Source organism: Salvelinus fontinalis, chromosome 16, assembly GCF_029448725.1.
Source record: "Salvelinus fontinalis isolate EN_2023a chromosome 16, ASM2944872v1, whole genome shotgun sequence".
Lineage (NCBI taxonomy): Eukaryota > Metazoa > Chordata > Actinopteri > Salmoniformes > Salmonidae > Salvelinus > Salvelinus fontinalis.
Genome location: NC_074680.1, coordinates 13376648 through 13394905, shown reverse-complemented (window position 1 = coordinate 13394905; position 18258 = coordinate 13376648). Strand labels below are relative to the sequence as shown.

The 18258-nt window shown below is 44.7% G+C and overlaps 2 protein-coding genes across 2 annotated transcripts in view; one reads left to right on the top strand and one right to left on the bottom strand.

The window, feature by feature from the left end:
- LOC129812667 (transcription regulator protein BACH2-like) overlaps positions 1-11654 on the top strand; it is a 41340-nt gene extending 29686 nt beyond the window's left edge. The window contains exons 3-5 of the mRNA XM_055864427.1: positions 1989-3554; positions 7162-7368; positions 7607-11654. Coding sequence (XP_055720402.1) covers positions 1989-3554; positions 7162-7368; positions 7607-8110 — 2277 coding nt within the window. The 3' untranslated portion in view covers positions 8111-11654. The remainder of the gene's footprint in view (positions 1-1988; positions 3555-7161; positions 7369-7606) is intronic.
- A 2375-nt stretch (positions 11655-14029) lies between these two features.
- LOC129813420 (gap junction alpha-5 protein-like) lies at positions 14030-15927 on the bottom strand. The gene is made up of 2 exons (XM_055865756.1): positions 14425-15927; positions 14030-14068 (listed from the first exon to the last, which is right to left on the bottom strand). The coding sequence occupies exons 1-2, from the start codon at positions 15925-15927 to the stop codon at positions 14030-14032; spliced, it is 1542 nt and encodes a 513-aa protein (XP_055721731.1).
- Between the last annotated feature and the right edge of the window lie 2331 nt (positions 15928-18258).

Sequence of the window (18258 nt, the reverse complement as noted above, 5' to 3'; positions counted from 1 at the left end):
CCTCATCTCCCATCCCTTCTAATGCGACTATCCCCGATGCTTCTCCCTCTTTTTCCTCTGCCCCGCTACAAAGTTTCTCCCTGCAGGCATTCACCTAGTCCGAGGGGGTAAAGGAGCTCCTTAAACTTGACCCCCAAAAAACATCTGGGTCAGATAGTTTAGACCCTTTCTTTCTTAAGGTTGCTGCCCCTATCATCGCCAAGCCTATCTCTAACCTTTTTAACCTGTCTCTCCTTTCTGGGGAGGTTCCCATCGCTTGGAAGGCAGCCACAGTTCATCCTTTATTTAAAGGGGAGATCAAGCTGATCCTAACTGTTATAGGCCTATTTCTATTTTGCCCTGTTAATCAAAAGAGTCGGAAAAACTTGTCAATAATCAACTGACTGGCTTTCTTGATGTCTATAGTATTCTCTCTGGTATGCAATCTGGTTTCCGCTCAGATTATGGATGTGTCACTGCAACCTTAAAGGTCCTCAATGATGTCACCATTGCCCTTGATTCTAAGCAATATTGTGCTGCTATTTTTATCGACTTGGCCAAAGATTTTGATACGGTAGACCATTCCATTCTTGTGGGCCGGCTAAGGAGTATTGGTGTCTCTGAGGGGTCTTTGGCCTGGTTTGCTAACTCATGCAGTGTATAAAGTGAGAAATTCTGCTGGCTCAGCCACTGCCTGTCACCAAGGGAGTACCCAAAGGCTCAATCCTAGGCCCCACGCTCTTCTCAATTTACGTCAACAACATAGCTCAGGCAGTAGGAAGCTCTCTCATCCATTTATATGCAGATGATACTGTATTGTACTCAGCTGGCCCCTCCCCGGATGTTGTGTTAAATGCTCCACAACAAAGCTTTCTTAGTGTCCAACAAGCTTTCTCCTTAACCTTGTTCTGAACACCTCCAAAACAAAGATAATGTGGTTTGGTAAGAAGAATGTCCCTCCCCCCACAGGTGTGATTACTACTTCTGAGGGTTTAGAGCTTGAGGTAGTCACCTCATATACAAGTACTTGGGAGTGTGGCTAGACGGTGCACTGTCCTTCTCTCAGCACATATCAAAGCTGCAGGCTAAAGTAAAATCTAGACTTGGTTTCCTCTATTGTAATTGCTCCTCTTTCACCCCAGCTGCCAAACTAACCCTAATTCAGATGACCATCCTACCCATGCTAGATTACGGAGACGTAATTTATAGATCGGCAGGTAAGGGTGCTCTCGAGCAGCTAGATGTTCTTTAACATTCGGCCGTCAGATTTGCCACCAATGCTGCTAATAGGACACATCACTGCACCTATACTCTGTAAACTGGTCATCTCTGTATACCCGTTGCAAGACCCACTGGTTGATGCTTATTTATAAAACCCTCTTAGGCCTCACTCCCCCTATCTGAGAGATCTAATGCAGCCCTCATCCTCCACATACAACACCCGTTCTGCCAGTCACATTCTGTTAAAGGTCCCCAAAGCACACACATTCCTGGGTCGCTCGTCTTTTCAGTTCGCTGCAGCAAGCGACTGGAACGAGCTGGAGCAAACACTCAAACACTCAAACATTACCCTCACAGAAGTTCCAAAATAATAAAGACATTTAAAATGTTATATTATGTCTATATACAGTGTTGAAACGATGTTCTCTCTCTCTCTCTCTCTCTCTCTCTCTCTCTCTCTCTCTCTCTCTCTCTCTCTCTCTCTCTCTCTCTCTCTCTCTCTCTCTCTCTCTCTCTCTCTCTCTCTGTCTCTCTCTCTCTCTCTCTCTCTCTCTCTCTCTCTCTCTGTCTCTCTCTCTCTCTCTCTCTCTCTGTCTCTCTCTCTCTCACTCTCTCTCTCTCGTAAAAATGTCTAAATAAAAACATGAATGGGTAGTCCACACTGCAGTGTTTGTTTGTCTGTGTGTAAGGAGTGTAAGCAGCAGCTTTCTCCCCACACAAAATCCCCAGGACCAATAACAACACAACAGCTGTTAACACTGCGTTTCCTCCTTTCCTCCCCTAACCAGGTCACAGCCAGGGGGTTTGCCCCGCTGCTACAGTTTGCCTACACAGCCAAGCTGGTTCTGAGCAAAGAGAACATCCATGAGGTGATCCGCTGTGCTGACTTCCTGGGCGTTCACAACCTAGAGGACTCCTGCTTCCGCTTTCTGCAGGCCCAGCTGCACAGCGACACCGCTGATCACAACAATGGCCTTCTCTGCCGCAAGGAGTTACCACCGTCGGCGCACACCGATGACTTCATCACAGAGATGGACGGTAGTGGTGGTTCCGCATCGTCGGAGAAGCTCAGGGTGACGTCATCCTCAGCAACGAGGCGGCGGCCCAATCACTCAACCCTCACGTCCCTCACCAGCAGCCTGACCTCTGACCTCCCACGATGCCCCAAATACAGGAAGTACCAGCAGGCATGCGCCAAGCACAGCGAAGAGAATGACGACGATGACAGCGTCACCTCAGCCGCCTCGTCACACTGCCATACCTCAACCTCCCCAGGCCCTCTCTCAGAGACCAGCAGCACCCGTCAAGGGGGACAACCTCACCCTCTCTCCCCCTCCAGAATCAAAGAGGAACCCCGTTCCTGGGGCGAGGGGAGTCCCCCAGGACTGTCAGAGGATAGCCAGGATGTCCTGGAGATGGAGATGGAGATGGGTCCGGAGCCCTCAGAGCGTCCCCCCAGCAGAGGCTCACCATCCTGCCTGAGCTCCTACCTCCAGAGGGGCCTCAGTAACCCAGACAGCACTCTACCTACCACTCCTCTCACCCAGCAGCTACTGAACAACGAACTCTCATTAGCCCATAACAGGGATAGGGACAGGAACAGGGGGGCATTTCAAGGTGAGGGTGGAAGGGCCCTCAGGGGGGTGTCTGCAGGGACAGTGCATTCGTCTGTGGATGGCGTGACCATGCAACCTATGCCCTCAGACGGACTCAGCAAACAGGAAGTAGAGTTGGATCGCCGTAGCAGCGTCATCTTCTCCTCCGGAGTGTGCGACCGCCTGGGAACACCGTCTCAATCCTACTGCGACCGAAAGTCTCTGGAAAAAGATCTTTTGGAGATCACATCAAAATCCCTGTGGACAGGTGTTAGTCAGTCCTTCCCCTGCCGCCAGCCTTACTCTCCCCTATCCTCCTCCACCTCCTCTACCACCCTCACCACGGCCCTCCAGGACCCCCTGCCGACCGTGGCCTGCCGAGCGCAACCCACCACCAGCTGTCCTCTGCCCATAAAGATTTACCCCCGCTCCCCTCCATGCGAGCCCCGCACACGCACCTCCAGCTCCTGCTCATCTTTCTCCTACCTGGAGGACGTGGGCAGCGGGGACTCGCCCTCCAACATGCCCCAGTTTGAGTTCTCCTCCTCCCCATGCTCTGTGTCGGGCTCTGGCCTGGCTCGCTGTCTGGTGGGGGAGCAGAGGGAGCACGGTGGGATGGTGGTGGGGGAAGCCATCTTCTCTCAGGGCCGTGCCAAGATCAAGTGTGAACGTTCATACGGGGCCAACTCCAGTGATGAATCTGGGTCCTTCTCAGAGGGAGACAGTGAGTCCGGCCCTGCCAGAGAGCCAGGCCCTGAGGTCAGAATACTTCCTCTACACTCTATATTACAATTGCAATCTGTGCGATGGGTTTCGAAATTGGTTTGCTCTTTGAAGATATTACTAGTGTTATGGTTAAAATGATGAACTACACCCTTAGAAAAAAGGGTTCCAAAAGGGTTCTTCGGCTATCCCCATAGGAGAACCCCTTTTGGTTCCAGGTAGAACCATTTTTGGTTGCAGGCAGAACCGTTTTGGGTTCCATGTAGAACCCTCTGTAGAAAAGGTTCTACATGGAACCCAAAAGGGTTCTACCTGCAACCAAAACGGGTTCTTCAAAGGGTTCTCATATGGGGACAGCCAAAGAACCCTTTAAGGTTCTAGATAGCACCTTTTTTCTAAGAGTGTGTTGTGGAAAATATGTTCTGATGGTTGGAAATATACTTTTTTAAACCAAAAGGGCAACATTTATGAACAAATTGCTACGACCACTCCACTTTATGAACTGCTATGAAAGCAGTGGTGGAGACAAAAGACACAGAAAGAGACAGAGAGACAGTGGTAAATGAATGTACTGGTTATTGGTATGACAACCATTGTTCTGGGGAAGAAGAGCCTGGAGAGTTTAGAACAGTACTAGTCATCTGTGATGCTATTCATCTCTAAAGCTCTAGTCATGGCCCATCCATACACACACCGTCCATACTGGTACACACCATCCATCCACACAGCCTCTTGAGGATAAGACCTTGACTGCCTTGACTTCACACTGCCTTGATTTCAAGAGAACCGCAGGGGTTGCCATGGCAATGTTTAAGCTCACACTCAGTCTCTCATGTTGCTGTGTGGAGAGACATTTGATGATTCCTCCTGTGCTGCAATGTGGGCTAAAGCCTGTCATTCAGCTTCTCTCTGAGAGACACACACACAGCAGCTTCTTCTATTAACTCATCTGTATCAGCGTCCTCGTTTGATTCAAGTCCCTATTTCAGGACCAGTGATGAGTCAGTCAGTCAGAAGCCGTTGGAACGGGTGTGCGTGGGAAAGAGATTTATGTAATACAATGAATGTCTGCTGAAAATACACAAACAGGGATAGAATTGTTAAACTTTTTTAGGCACTGTTTTTTTTAGATGAACGGAAGGAAATTGAAGTAACTCTCAGTCACATAGCTCCGTAGAGGTGTCATTTTTTAATTAGTGTAATAAAATGATATTCTGTTCATAATGAGGGTTGATGCTTTAGCGATTTTTCTCACTCAAGTCTGAAAGGGAGGTGAGGAGTGTGTGTGTGTGTGTCCATATGCTCATACCAGTTCTCAGCGCTGACACACTTAGCTCAGACAGAACAGACACACACACACCCCAGGATCCACAGTGACCAGGTACAAGGTGTGTCCCTGTACCCTCTACCATCTGGCACCCTCCCTCAGTTTAGACACTCCTAACTAGGACAGTCCACTATGCGAGCCCCCTGCCTGGAGACAGAGCACCAGGCCCAGAACCTGGCCCATATAATACAGACACACACCAGTTGATACAGATGAGGCCTACTTCTTAGAGCTGACCCACTCACAGAGCGGAGTAATGAACTGAATAGAGGGAGGCAGAGTTAAAAATGGAAACCAGAACAAGAGAGAGAGAAGGACAGGATTTACGGCTGTGTCTGAAGCTCACTCTGTCATCCTAACCTTGTTATGGGACTGGTGTGAGTGGAGGGGCTATATATAGATGTCTATCCAGCTCTGAGAGATAGAGAGATAAAGAGAGAGAGAGCCCCCCTCCCCCAAGGTCACAGCTGAAACCGAGCACTCCCTAAGTCCCCTGCCTCTCCCCAGCTCTCTCTGAGACATGACAAAACGTCACACAGCATATACTGACCCATTAAACACTGAATACTAGGACTTTCAATTGGGAACATCATGCAGACAACTATTTACGTTGGAGGAGTTCCTTATGACGTTAACAGAGATAACTTTATTGAATCGTAAACATCAGTTTGAGAACATTAGTTCATCTGTAATTTTCAAAGTACTTTTTGTCAATTGGAAGTAAATTAATATCTTCGTCCCACTGTTTTTGACTAATATAAACTATTGATTTATATCTGCTCTTCAAATACACTATATATACATAAGTATGCGGACACCCCTTCAAATTAGTGGATTCTGCTATTTCAGCTACACCCGTTGCTGACAGGTGTATAAAATCGAGCACACAGCCATGCAATCTCAATAGACAAACATTGGCAGTAGAATGGCCTTACTGAAGTGCTCAGTCACTTTAAATGTGGCATCGTCATAGGATGCCACCTTTCCAACAAGTCAATTCGTCACATTTCTGCCCTGCTAGAGCTGCCCCGGTCAACTGTAAGTGCTGTTATTGTGAAGTGGAAAAGTCTAAGAGCAACAACGGCTCATCCACGAAGTGGTACGCCACACAATCTCGCAGAACGGGACCGCCGAGTACTGAAATGCGTAGCGTGTAACATTGTCTGTCCTCGGTTGCAACACTCACTACTGAGTTCCAAACTGCCTCTGGAAGCAACGTCAGCACAATAACTGTTCGTGGGGAGCTTCATGAAATGGGTTTCCATGGCCAAGCAGCCTCACACAAGCCTAAGATCACCATGCACAATGCCACAGCTTGCCGCCATTGGACTCACGAGCAGTGAAACGCGATCTCTGGAATTGATGAATCATGCTTCACCATCTAGCAGTCCGATGGACGAATCTGGGTTTGGCAGATGCCAGGAGAACAATAATAATGGCCTGGGCTGTTTTTCATGGTTCGGGCTAGGCCCCTTAGTTCCAGTGAAGGGAAATCTTTACGCTACAACATACAATGACATTCTAGACGATTCTGTGCTTCCAACTTTACGGCAACAGTTTGAGGAAGGCCCTTTCCCGTGTCAGCATGAACATGCCCCTGTGCACAAAGCGAGGTCCATACAGAACTGGTTTGTTGAGATCATTGAGGAAGAACTTGACTGGCCTGCACAGAGCCCTGACCTCAACCCCATCGAACACCTTTGGGATGAATTGGAATGCCAACTTCAAGCCTAATTGCCCAACATCAGTGCCCGACCTCACTAATGCTCTTGTGGCTGAATGGAAGCAAGTCCTTGCAGAAAGGTTCCTGCATCTAGTGGAAAGCCTTCCCAGAATAATGTAGGCTGTTAAAGCAGCAAAGGTCGGAACCAACTCCATATTAATGCCAATGATTTTGGAATAAGATGTTTGACGAGCAGGCGTCCACATACTTTTGGTCATGTAGTGTAAGTGGAACATCATGTACAGGCTACGACCATCTACGAGAGGTAGAATGACAGTGTCACCTAGTGGACTGAGTGGGTACACCCTGGGCTTCTTTAAACTGTGTGTGTGCGTGTGTGTGTGTGTGTGTGTGTGTGTGTGTGTGTGTGTGTGTGTGTGTGTGTGTGTGTGTGTGTGTGTGTGTGTGTGTGTGTGTGTGTGTGTGTGTGTGTGTGTGTGTGTGTGTGTGTATGTGAGATGTGTGCTATCTGGGGGAGTTGAGTAATTAGAGCAGAGGACACATTTCACTTGTTCACTGTAACATGGACAATAAAGTTGTGTTGTATTGTACACCAGAGAAGATAGAAACTTATTTTGTTATTTGTCTGCCAGGTCAAACTTCCATTCCCGGTGGATCAGATCACCAACCTTCCCCGTAATGACTTCCAGATCATGATAAAGATGCACAAACTGACCTCAGAGCAGCTGGAGTTCATTCACGACATCCGGCGGCGCAGTAAGAACCGCATCGCCGCCCAGCGCTGCCGCAAGAGGAAGCTGGACTGCATCCAGAACCTGGAGGTGGAGATACGCAAATTGGTACGTACATTGTTTTAACATGAAGGTCTATTTATCATAGGAAGGTTCATCTTTACGGTTAGCATTTGTAGGACTGTCAGTTGTTTTAATATTTTGAGAGCAGGTTTTGGTATACTGGTTATGCACTGTATACGAATGGATTTTCTATATGTTTGTATTCCATGAGAGTAAGCTGTGTGTCTATTCTCTATGTACTCATAACATACATGTACTGTACTTTATGTGTGTTTCCTTGCAGGTGCATGAGAAGGAGAAGCTACTGAGTGAGAGGAACCAGCTGAAGGTGTGTATGGGTGAGCTGTGGCAGAACCTCTCCTACCTGTCCCAGGCTGTGTCCCAGGAGGTGTGCAGGGAGGTGCAGGGGAACCCCGAGAAGACCAAAGCCCTGCTCCCTACACACAGGCCCAGCGATCCCACCGCTCCCACCAACAGCATCTCCATCATAGCCAGCATCGACCTCACCTCCAACCCAGGCTCCCCAACCTCAGAGGGCAGCCTGACCAAGTCACCCTGCTCCTATGAAAGCCCTGTGGAGAGAGATGTTGGCTCTGGGCAGAGGCTTAGGAGGGGGCAGGGCGGTGTGGAGACAGAGGTGTCTGTCCTGGGGCAGGATAACCCTGAGTCTTCCCTAGAGCCTGGAGCATCTCCGGGTGTGTGTAGCCCCACTGTTTCGGTGGATTTCTGTCAAGAGATGACTGAGAAATGCACGACAGAAGAACAGCCCGGACAGGTCTGTACCTAGCTAGCTACGACTGAATAGCTAGCAACCATTTGTCTTTTTATTGTTATTATGACGCACATCTCTACCTTGATATGTATAAAGTTTGAAATACATTTGTTATCTGTGTTTTTTAAAGGATGACACTACAGTTGTCTTGTCAGCAATACTGTTAAAACAGGTATTTGGAGTTATCAAACTCCTTAAGACATAGCACTGGCAGCTTCCCCCTCTCTCTTTATCTCTCCACCCAGCTAGCACATTTAATTCCTTGGAAGTTGTGGGAATGTATGTTTTTGGTTTCACATTCGTTGTGGGAACGAAGCCATACGTTTCCTGACTGGTAAAACTGAACTTTTTTTAAACGAGAACAGAAGGGAACATTTTGCCTGTTCTGGGAATGTTTATTTTTAGGTTGCAGGGGGGTTCTGATAACTTTTTACTCTGGTTCATTGAAAGTTTTCCTGGGAGATTTTATTAACGCTCTGAGAACAGAAATTATAGATTATTTGGAGGTTTTTGAATGACTTCCTTAAAACTTTCATTAAGATGTTTAATAACACTGCTAGCTTATTTTGTGTTAATTATTTTTTAACTCCAAGCACAGATAAGACACATGGAAATGTTTTTCCGTAGGCATTAATCATGCAAACGCAATTATATTTTATTGTGACACGGCATCAGTGAGATTCAAACCTTTAATTTTCTGTTCTCTCTCCATGGAATTAGTCCACTGCACCACCAGGATGGAGTTAGCATTCCATGTTTTTTACGCATACAAATCTGTTCATTTTTGTCTGTTCTAACAGACCCCATTTCAAGGAAAACAAGCGATCATTAAGACCAGGTGTGGCCAATAAGTGGGTGCGGTTAACACACCTGAACACGCTTAACAAGATAGAGGAAAGAGAGAGTTTTGTTGTTGCTGAGAACGGATTGTATATGTTTACGGGTATATGTTACTAAAGTTTTCTTGTGGTTTTTATGGAAAGTTTTCTTCACCTTCTGAGAATGGAATGTATGTTTTTAAATAACAATCTTAGAACGTTCTCTGAACGTTACTAAAGTTCTCTTATGTTTTTTTTAATGGAAAGTTTTCTTAACGTTTTCTGAACAATTTGAGAACATGACTTTAAATGGAACCATGAGGAAACCTGTAGGAAACGTTATACTGAAGTACCGAAATTCCCACAGAAGAACATTGTTTCTTAATGTTCTCTGAACAATTTGAGAACATTCCCAATGTCAAACCAGTTGGAGAATATTCCTAGAACATTACCAAAATTGAAATTAAATGTAACCACGTTTGAACTTTTAGGAAACGTTCTCTTAAAGTAATACCAATAAAATAACTTATTGTCAAGTTCCTTAAATGTGCTGAGAATGTTCCAAAGCCAAGCAACTATTATGCACCATTCCCATAAAGTTGTGGAAAGGTGGTATGCAAAATAACCATAGGACACCAAGTTTTAAGAAACATATGGTTCTCAGAACATTATGTGCTAGCTGGGTATATATTTCTCTCTTTCTCTCTCTCCCTCGCTCACTCCCTGGCTCTCATCATGGGAGGTTAAACTCAGGAATTCCTCTGAATGTTCAATAATGTCTCTGTAAAAAGCTATTTCATTACAAATTGTACATCTGAAGAGTTCTTCTGTACAGCTGAGAGTAGAATTAACTCTCATATGCAAAGTTTCCTTCAGTTCTTATTTCTCACTTTCTTTTCCCATGTTTTTTATGAACATTCCTCTTTTGCCTGTGACACACAGTAGCATCTGTTGTGAAAGAAAGAAAGAATGAAAGAAATGCAGGAATCAACATACTGTAGCTAAAGATGGAAATGGGAATAAATAAAAATGTACTGTACCATTCAGCACCTCAAAGAGGTAACGTATCCCTACCAAATGCATTGAAATTGGCACTTAGAAATTAAAACTCCCAAGCCAAGTACTTACTAAACTTATATTCAACAAATATTCATGGTGTCAAAGACTATCATACTTATCTGAACCATATTGCGCTTTTAGGGGTAGAAATGTACCTTCCCACATGTAGTGAAAATGTAGTATTTCGTCCTGAGGTATTTCCACTTACATTTAGTGTAAATCAGATGTATTAAAGTATTGGGACGTAAGTGGAAGGCACCACATATTCCTTGTTAGATAATCCATGTAAATTCTTAAATATAAGAGTGCAATTTATCCTCTAAACTTGTCCAGTATTCCTAATGGTGTATTATCAAGTGAAATGTTAAAAACGAATTCAAAGAGATGCTTAGATAGTTGTTGATCCATGGTAATGCCAAATGATTCCATTGTGGAAGATAGTTCTGTAGCATGTGTCATGGTTAGCTTAGTGGTTTCTTTGTTGTTTTCTCTAGGAACTTTCAAATGTCACATTCGGGGAATCTCATTGACATCCATTAGTTTTCCTCATAGTAGAAAGTACCAATGACAGAGCTCCACAGAATGTAACTGTTACTCTAACTACATTGAATATACTTATCACCCCATTTCGATATTTTTGAATTTAGAAAAGAAATATGGACATGTTAAATTAATTTATTTTAACAATGTTTCTATGAGGATTATTTGTTGGTACAAATGTAAACCTCCTAATATTGATTCTAGTGATTTTTGATGGTTGTTTTTACTGACATTTTGGATGAAAGACAAGTCTTTTGTGTGTTGTATAATTCACTATGTCCTTATTTAGTACAAATTAAGCGATGGTTTAAAAGAGGTGAAAGTGTTTACAAAAGGTTTTGTTACATGTTTTAGTTTTTTAAGGATTTTTCCACGACAAGAGACTTTGCATAATTGGTTCGATAAGTTCGATTTTTTTAACTGTTTTTAAAATGGAACATACAATTGTAAGTGGATGATGTGTTCACACAAGATTTTAATAGTACATGTTTGACAAATGCAGCTCCAAGTCTTGCCTTAGAGGTTTCAGAGGCCAAACTCATGTGAAGGGGAACAGAAGGTGTCAATTTAAAACCATACTGTGGGAAAATAACATTCTGTCCTTACCATGAAAAATGATTGATTTGAGTACAAACAAATTGTTTACTTGTTGGGGAAAAACATAATAGCATTTTTCTTTTAATGTGCATTAACAATGTTATTTTTTCACCAGTAAAGGTTTGATTGAATCCCAGCCTGAGTGTATGCGGAGGCCATGCCTCGTAGGAACATAATGGACTCTCACACTTATCTACCTGTAAAATTCGGCATACCTCTCATTTTGGGTCTAGGACTGTATTGTAGGAATAAGTTGTATGTGGTGGTGTTTCTATTTTTACACACACAGTGGTTATTATTGTATTTGTAGATTTTTGGTGATCCATTTTTTATGTGTAATTTGAATAAACTGCAAAACTGCAGATTCAGCTGTTTCGCTTTCCCCATTTTATCTTTGAATGTTCAAATTGCCTGAGTTTGCTATATTGTAAATAGGGTGTAACTGTGTTTTTTGTTCATTTGATATCCAAGTGTTTTGGAAGAAGAAACATGTTTTGTAAAGACAACATTTCTGTTTATGGATTAAAACAAATAGCATGTGTCGATTCTTGGTTTTTTCTTCTGTGAAATATCTCAAATAATACTTTTAACCCATCAAAGAGGATGACAAAAAGGGATTTTCAGTTTTAGTAAATAAGCATTTAATGTCATGAGTTCAGATTGTATATCAAACAACTAAAGACACATTCCTTAGCATAACAGTCTCTCGTTGAATGTTTGAGGCCTGGATTCAATGTGGGCTGTGAAAGATCCGCTTTATAGCGCCATTAACACTTAATTTCCGATTGAGCCGATATATCAAGCATTTATCATGAATGCAGTCTTCACTAACGTGGGAAAATTGCTTTTAATATAGTGTATTCCGAAAGGGTTCAGACCTCTTGACTTTTTCCACATGTTGTTACGTTACAGCCTTATTCTAAAATTCATTTAAAAAAAAAAAAAAATTCAGACAATAACTCGTAATGACAAAGCAAAAACAGTTTTTTAGAAATGTTTGCAAATGTTTATATAAAAAAGGAAAAATCGCATTTACACAAGTATTCAGACCCTTTACTCAGTACTTTGTTGAAGCACCTTTGGCAGGGATTACAGCCTCGAGTCTTCTTGGGTATGACGCTACAAGCTTGGCACACCTGTATTTGGGGATTTTCTCCCATTGTTCTCTGCAGATCGTCTCAAGCTCTGTCAGCTTGGATGGGGAGCATCGCTGCACAGCTATTTTCATGTCTCTCCAGAGATGTTTGATCGGGTTCAAGTCCGGGCTCTAGTTGGGCCACTCAAGGACATGAAGATACCTGTCCCGAAGCCACTCCTGCGTTGTCTTGGTTGTGTGCTTAGGGTCGTTGTCCTGTTGGAAGGTGAACCTTCGCCCTCAGTCTGAGGTCCTGAGCGCTCTGGAGCAGGTTTTCATCAAGGATCTCTCTGTACTTTGCTCCCTTCATCTATTCCTCAAACCTGACTCGTTTCCCAGTTACTGCCGCTGAAAAACATCCCCACAGCATTATGCTGCCACCCCCATTCTTCACCATAGGGATGGTGCCAGGTTTCCTCCAGACGTGACAATTGGCATTCAGGCCAAAGAGTTCAATATTGGTTTCATCAGATCAGAGAATCTTGTTTCTCATGGTCTAAGAGTCCTTTAGGTGCCTTTTGAAAAACTCCAAGCATGCCTTTTACTGAGGAGTGGCTTCCGTCTGGCCACTACCACAAAGGCCTGATTGGTGGAGTGCTGCAGAGATGGTTGTCCTTCTGGAAGGTTGTCCCATCTTCAAAGAGGAACTCTGGAGCTCTATCAGAGTGACCATCGGGTTCTTGGCCACCTCCCTGACCAAGGCCCTTCTACCCCGATTGCTCAGTTTGGCCGGGCGGCCAGCTCTAAGAAGAGTCTTGGTGGTTCCAACTTCTTCCATTTGAGAATGATGGAGGCCACTGTGTTCTTGGGGACCTTCAATGCTGCAGAAATGTTTTGGCACCCTTCCCCAGATCTGTGCCTCGACACAATCCTGTCTCGGAGCTCTACGGACAATTCCTTCGACCTCATTGCTCTGACATGCATTGTCAACTGTCGGACCTTATATAGACAGGTGTGTGCCTTTCCAAATCATGTCCAATCAATTGAATTTACCACAGGTGTACTTCATTCTAGTTGTAGAAACATATCAAGGATGATCAATGGAAACAGGATGCACCTGAGCTCAATTTCGAGTCTCGTAGCAAAAGGTCTGAATACTTATTTCGCCTTGTCATTATGGGGTATTGTGTGTATATTGATGAGGAAAATCATTTATTTAATCCATTCGTGAATAAAATGGGGGCTCCTGAGTGGCGCAGCGGTCTAAGGCACTGCATCTCAGCGCTAGAGGCATCACTACAGATCCTGGTTCGATTCCAGGCTGTTTCACAACCTGCCGTGATTGGGAGTCCCATAGGGCAGCGCACAATTGGCCCAGCATCGTCTGGGTTAGGATTTTAAAAAGTTCAAGCTAAATAATACTTTTAGAAAAGTGAATGCTCTATATAAGCATACAAAAGTTTTTCAAGGGACATCATTACATTTTCCATGCTTTTGCATGCTCACCAACATTCTTTTATCACAATCATTTGAAGTTCTCACACTTCACACATTTCTGTTGATGTGCACAATCCTTTTCCCTTTCTGCCACAATCAACTACATAAAAAGTAACTCATTTGGAGATACTGAGCATTTTTAGGGTCTTTGAATTGAAAACACATTGGAGAACAGCACTGCGTATGGCTTATGCCCACACATGGCACTATGTACGCCCACGCACGGCTTGGCATGGGATGGTGGCTGTTTTTGGCTCAATCAATGATGAGTGCAGTGTTATTGATATCTCCTGTGCGTTGTTTCACTCGTAGGCAACTCCTGGGTCCTTTTTTTGCTCTCGTCCCTCTTCACTTTTTCATGATAGAGGAGATATCCAAGAATACACTCTGAAAGAGAGAGAACATTTGGGATTGAGAGTGGCTAGACAACACATTGACACTAGTCATCATGACTTACTTTCTGGAAGATTTCAAAAATGTTTTTTTTTTACAACATTACAAATCTATTGAAGCTTTACCAGTCAAATCTAGACATCTCTCTTGCTCTCCTCTCTCTCTCTCTCTCTCTCTGTCTCTCTCTCTCTCTCTCTCTTTCTGTCCCACTACCTTCCCATCTTATGCTTTGAGTCATGCTCTCATGCTCTGTTGTTATCATGCTCTGTTGTAATAAGCTCACATTACAGAGTGTTTATGGCTCTCTAAACCACTAGGTCAGAGGCTGCCTGTCTCTTGGCTCTACTTGCCATTGACATTCTCCTTCCAGGGGGTGGCATCATGGGCATGTCCCCCATGTCGCCCAGTTCAGAGTCGGATGTCCGTAGAGAGTTGCTGCTGCAGTCACTGATGGTGGACATGCTCTCAGAGGGCATACGTGTCATGAAGCTTTGCTTCCTTCCTGGGTTAGGCAAGAGGAAGTCGCTGCCCATTGAGTTCCTCCTATCTTCCTCCAGGTCTATGTCCCTCAGAGCCAAGCTTGGTCTGTGTGTTGTCATGATGCTGGGTCTGTGTGTTACAATAGGCACAGGTACTACTTCCATGTGGCTGGGCTGGTAGTGGTCTTGAGGGTGTAAATTGGGGTCCTTATGGTTCGGCTGACCCTGCAGGTTCCTGGGCCCACTGTCTCCATTCAAGAAAACTCCTCCGTAGGCTGGAGGGTGCTGGTCAACCATGGTGGTGGTGTGGTTCTCTGGGGCTCCCTGAAGGTGCAGGGTCTGGATCATCCCTTGGCTGGGCTGACGTTGCTGGAGCTGCTGCTGCTGCTGGTAGTGCTGATGGGGCTGGAGGCCAGTGCAGTTGGCCAGGTACTGGCCTGGAGCCACGCTGTTGTGCCTGGGAACCTCGTGGTTTGGTATGTAGTGGGGAGGTGGGTCCATTGGGTTCAGATCCTCTTCAGGAATGACTTTGAAGATGGTCTGAGTCAGCGGCCCATTGTGAGAAGACACACACAGTTGCTGTATCATCGCTTTCTTCTTCGGCTTGTAAATCAAACTGTCGTTGTCTGCTGGGTACTTGTCTCCCTTCAGAGTCTGTTTGATTTTCTTGATGCCCAGGTGGGATATCTCCAGGAGGTTCAGGAAGAGAGACACCCCGGCGATGACGATCATGAACACCATGAACACTGTTTTCTCCGTGGGCCTGGACACGTAACAGTCCACACTGTTGGGGCAAGGCATCCTCTCGCATTTATACAAAGGCTCCAGTCCGATGCCATACAGGATATACTGGCCCATGATGAAGCCCACCTCCACCACGGAGCGCGTTAGGATATGGATGATGTACGTCCGCAGCAGGGACCCTCTCAGTGGAGCCTTCTTCACCTTCCTCTGCTCCTCCAGCCTCTTCAACTCCTTCTCAATGCGCTTGTGTTGCTCCACCAGCGCCTCCGTCTCCCCCAGCTCTGCCTTCAGCTGGACCCTCCGCCGGTGCCTCTCCTTCTCCAGGGCGCGCAGGCGGTAGAGCGCGTGGCCCATGTAGACGAGGGAGGGCGAGGACACGAAGATGACCTGCAGTACCCAGAAGCGGATGAGGGAGATGGGGAAGGCCTGGTCGTAACAGACGGTCTTGCAACCCGGCTGGTCCGTGTTGCAGATGAACTCGCTCTGCTCGTCGTCCCACACGTCCTCGGCCGCTACGCCCAGCACCAGCATGCGAAAGATAAAGAGGATGGTGAGCCAGATCTTTCCTACGATGGTGGAGTGGACGTGCACCTCCTCTAGGATGCTGCCCAGCAGGTTCCAGTCCCCCATAGTCTCTCCTCAAGGCTCACTGGTCTCTACTGCCACATGTCCTCACACTGGAGAGAAAGAGACCAGAGGGATATCCCATCTATTTTCTTTTAACAGTTGATTGTAACTATAGTTTAAGACATGCAATGTTTATGATTATCATGGAATGAATGGACTTCGAGACAAGCACAGTGGATAATCGAGACAAACACAGTGGATAATCGAGACAAACACAGTGGATAATCGAGACAAGCACAGTGGATAATCGAGACAAGCACAGTGGATAATCGAGACAAGCACAGTGGATAATCGAGACAAGCACAGTGGATAATCGAGACAAGCACAGTGGATAATCGAGACAAGCACAGTGGAAGGAAGCCACCTCAATGGAAGATAATCCATGAAAGATAACAAGTAGGGGGCCAGTACGATGCAGAAAGGTTTAGTGAACTGTTTACTATTTACAATATTTTTTTAAAGAATACATACAATAGGAACAGATCGATCTACAGTTTACATCAGGACACACAACTGCAACATGTTTTGACTACAAAAGTCTTCGTCAGGCAGCATTGAAGAAGACTTTAGTAGTCGAAACGCAGTGAAGAATTTCACCTAAGAGTTTCGCTTAGTTGTTGTCATTTCAGACATGCATTCCTTGTTGTCCTCTCTAACTTTTATGTTGGTAAGACAACTGCATTGCAAATCAGCATCATGATGCAGACAGTAAGAGCAGTAGGGGAGAGTGGGGTAAGTTGAGGGGTTTTTACATTTAGCATTCCTCCGTCAAGGGAAATATGGTATTCTTTCTAACAAAGATATTTACATATATTTAAGTATGTTGTGTATCCCTGTCAATAATCAGAGGTCATGTAAACATTACATGTAAACATAGCTTGTCCAAAAAAAGGTGGTCTCTTCCCCCAGGTATGGGGTAAGTTGAGCCGCGGTACAGGGTAACTTAAGCAGCCTTCAAATTTCTGTACTGAATTAAATGTTATCACTAACTTTTTAAAACCATGTCTATCTAACACTTTTAACATAGGCCCTGTTGTTAGCTCATATCTCAGCAATAATGCCTTGCATTACGCCTGGGAAGACAACACTTCAATTTGTTCAACTTGCCATTGGCTCAACTTACCCCAAGGCAAACATTTTGACTATATTAGCCCCCAAGGATACAATGACGCACTTTCATGCTAGGTTTAGGACCTCATATTGAAGCTTATAGAGACCCCAACTGATGTATAGAATAATCTTAAAATTATCTTCTTTGGTATAGATACAAGTATCATGAAACCTCTAAAACAATACATTCATTTGATTTGGTGAAAATCAGTTTTCTGAACCTAACTTCCTTACCACTCTTTCCATGTAGTTTCTTCCATCACAGACTCCATGAAATTGTAACTTCTTCCTACACATTGAGTCAAATGGTTTCCTAGAGTGTTGATCAACTTACCCCTTTACACCTACTCTCCCCTACATTTTTTCAATACAAGTCAATACATAATTTCAATGCAAAGGAAAAACAAGCACTTACATATCAATGGTATGGGTACTTTCTTTGCCTCTCGATGCAAAACATGTTTCCCACTCGACAAAATCACATGCTTGGTATGGTTACCCCATGGAGAAGTTGGTTTCCTTTGCAAAAGCACATATCTCCCTCAGTCAGTCAGTCCGCCACACAGAGTGACTGTTCTGTGTTCTACCGTGCTGCTGTTGCACACAGGGTTCACAGGATGTGAGGATTGATCTGCAACCGACGGGAGGGACAATGCCCCATGGCACATCTTGCCAGGCAATTGTTGAATCCTGCTTGCAACGGCCTACGCTCACACCAACCAACAGTGCCAACCCAGCTAGTGCCCTCTAACCCCCATTAATACCCCGCTCGCTGGAAGAGAGGGTATATTTGTGTATTGTTTTACGTTCCCACAATGCTCCCATTTCGGCCCTTTGGTTAGAATAGGAACCCTCCTAAGTAGAAGCTTCAGATATTGACATTTTGAGACAAAGGTATGTAATCCCTCATATCTGATTCATGTAATGCACAATCTATAATGCCAGACACACTGGTTCAATGAGTCATGTCCAGTTTCATAGTTAGCTGCATGGGGAGTTATTGTTTTTTGGAGTGTGTGTGTTCTAACCCCTTGATGGTTTGTCTGCCGAAAGAGAACACAATAGTGCAAAATATACTCAATCTATCCAATCCAACTACTGAATACCGTAGGGATAGGTTATATAATTAGTTAGTCAAATTTGGTGTGAGTTGGTTGGCGCGATCTCTATTTTGCTTTGCATTTCAAAGTATTGGTTATGTCCTGTTGAGTATTGTCTATCAAA

What these genes read in the sequence shown, in the direction of transcription:
- LOC129813420 (XM_055865756.1), bottom strand. Translation starts at nt 15,927, where the DNA reads ATGGGGGACTGGAACCTGCTGGGCAGCATCCTAGAGGAGGTGCACGTC. An exon ending in CTGGAAGGAGAATGTCAATG is followed by an intron (nt 14,069 to 14,424) that starts GCAAGTAGAGCC and finishes TCTCTCTTTCAG; the next exon opens with AGTGTATTCTTGGATATCTC.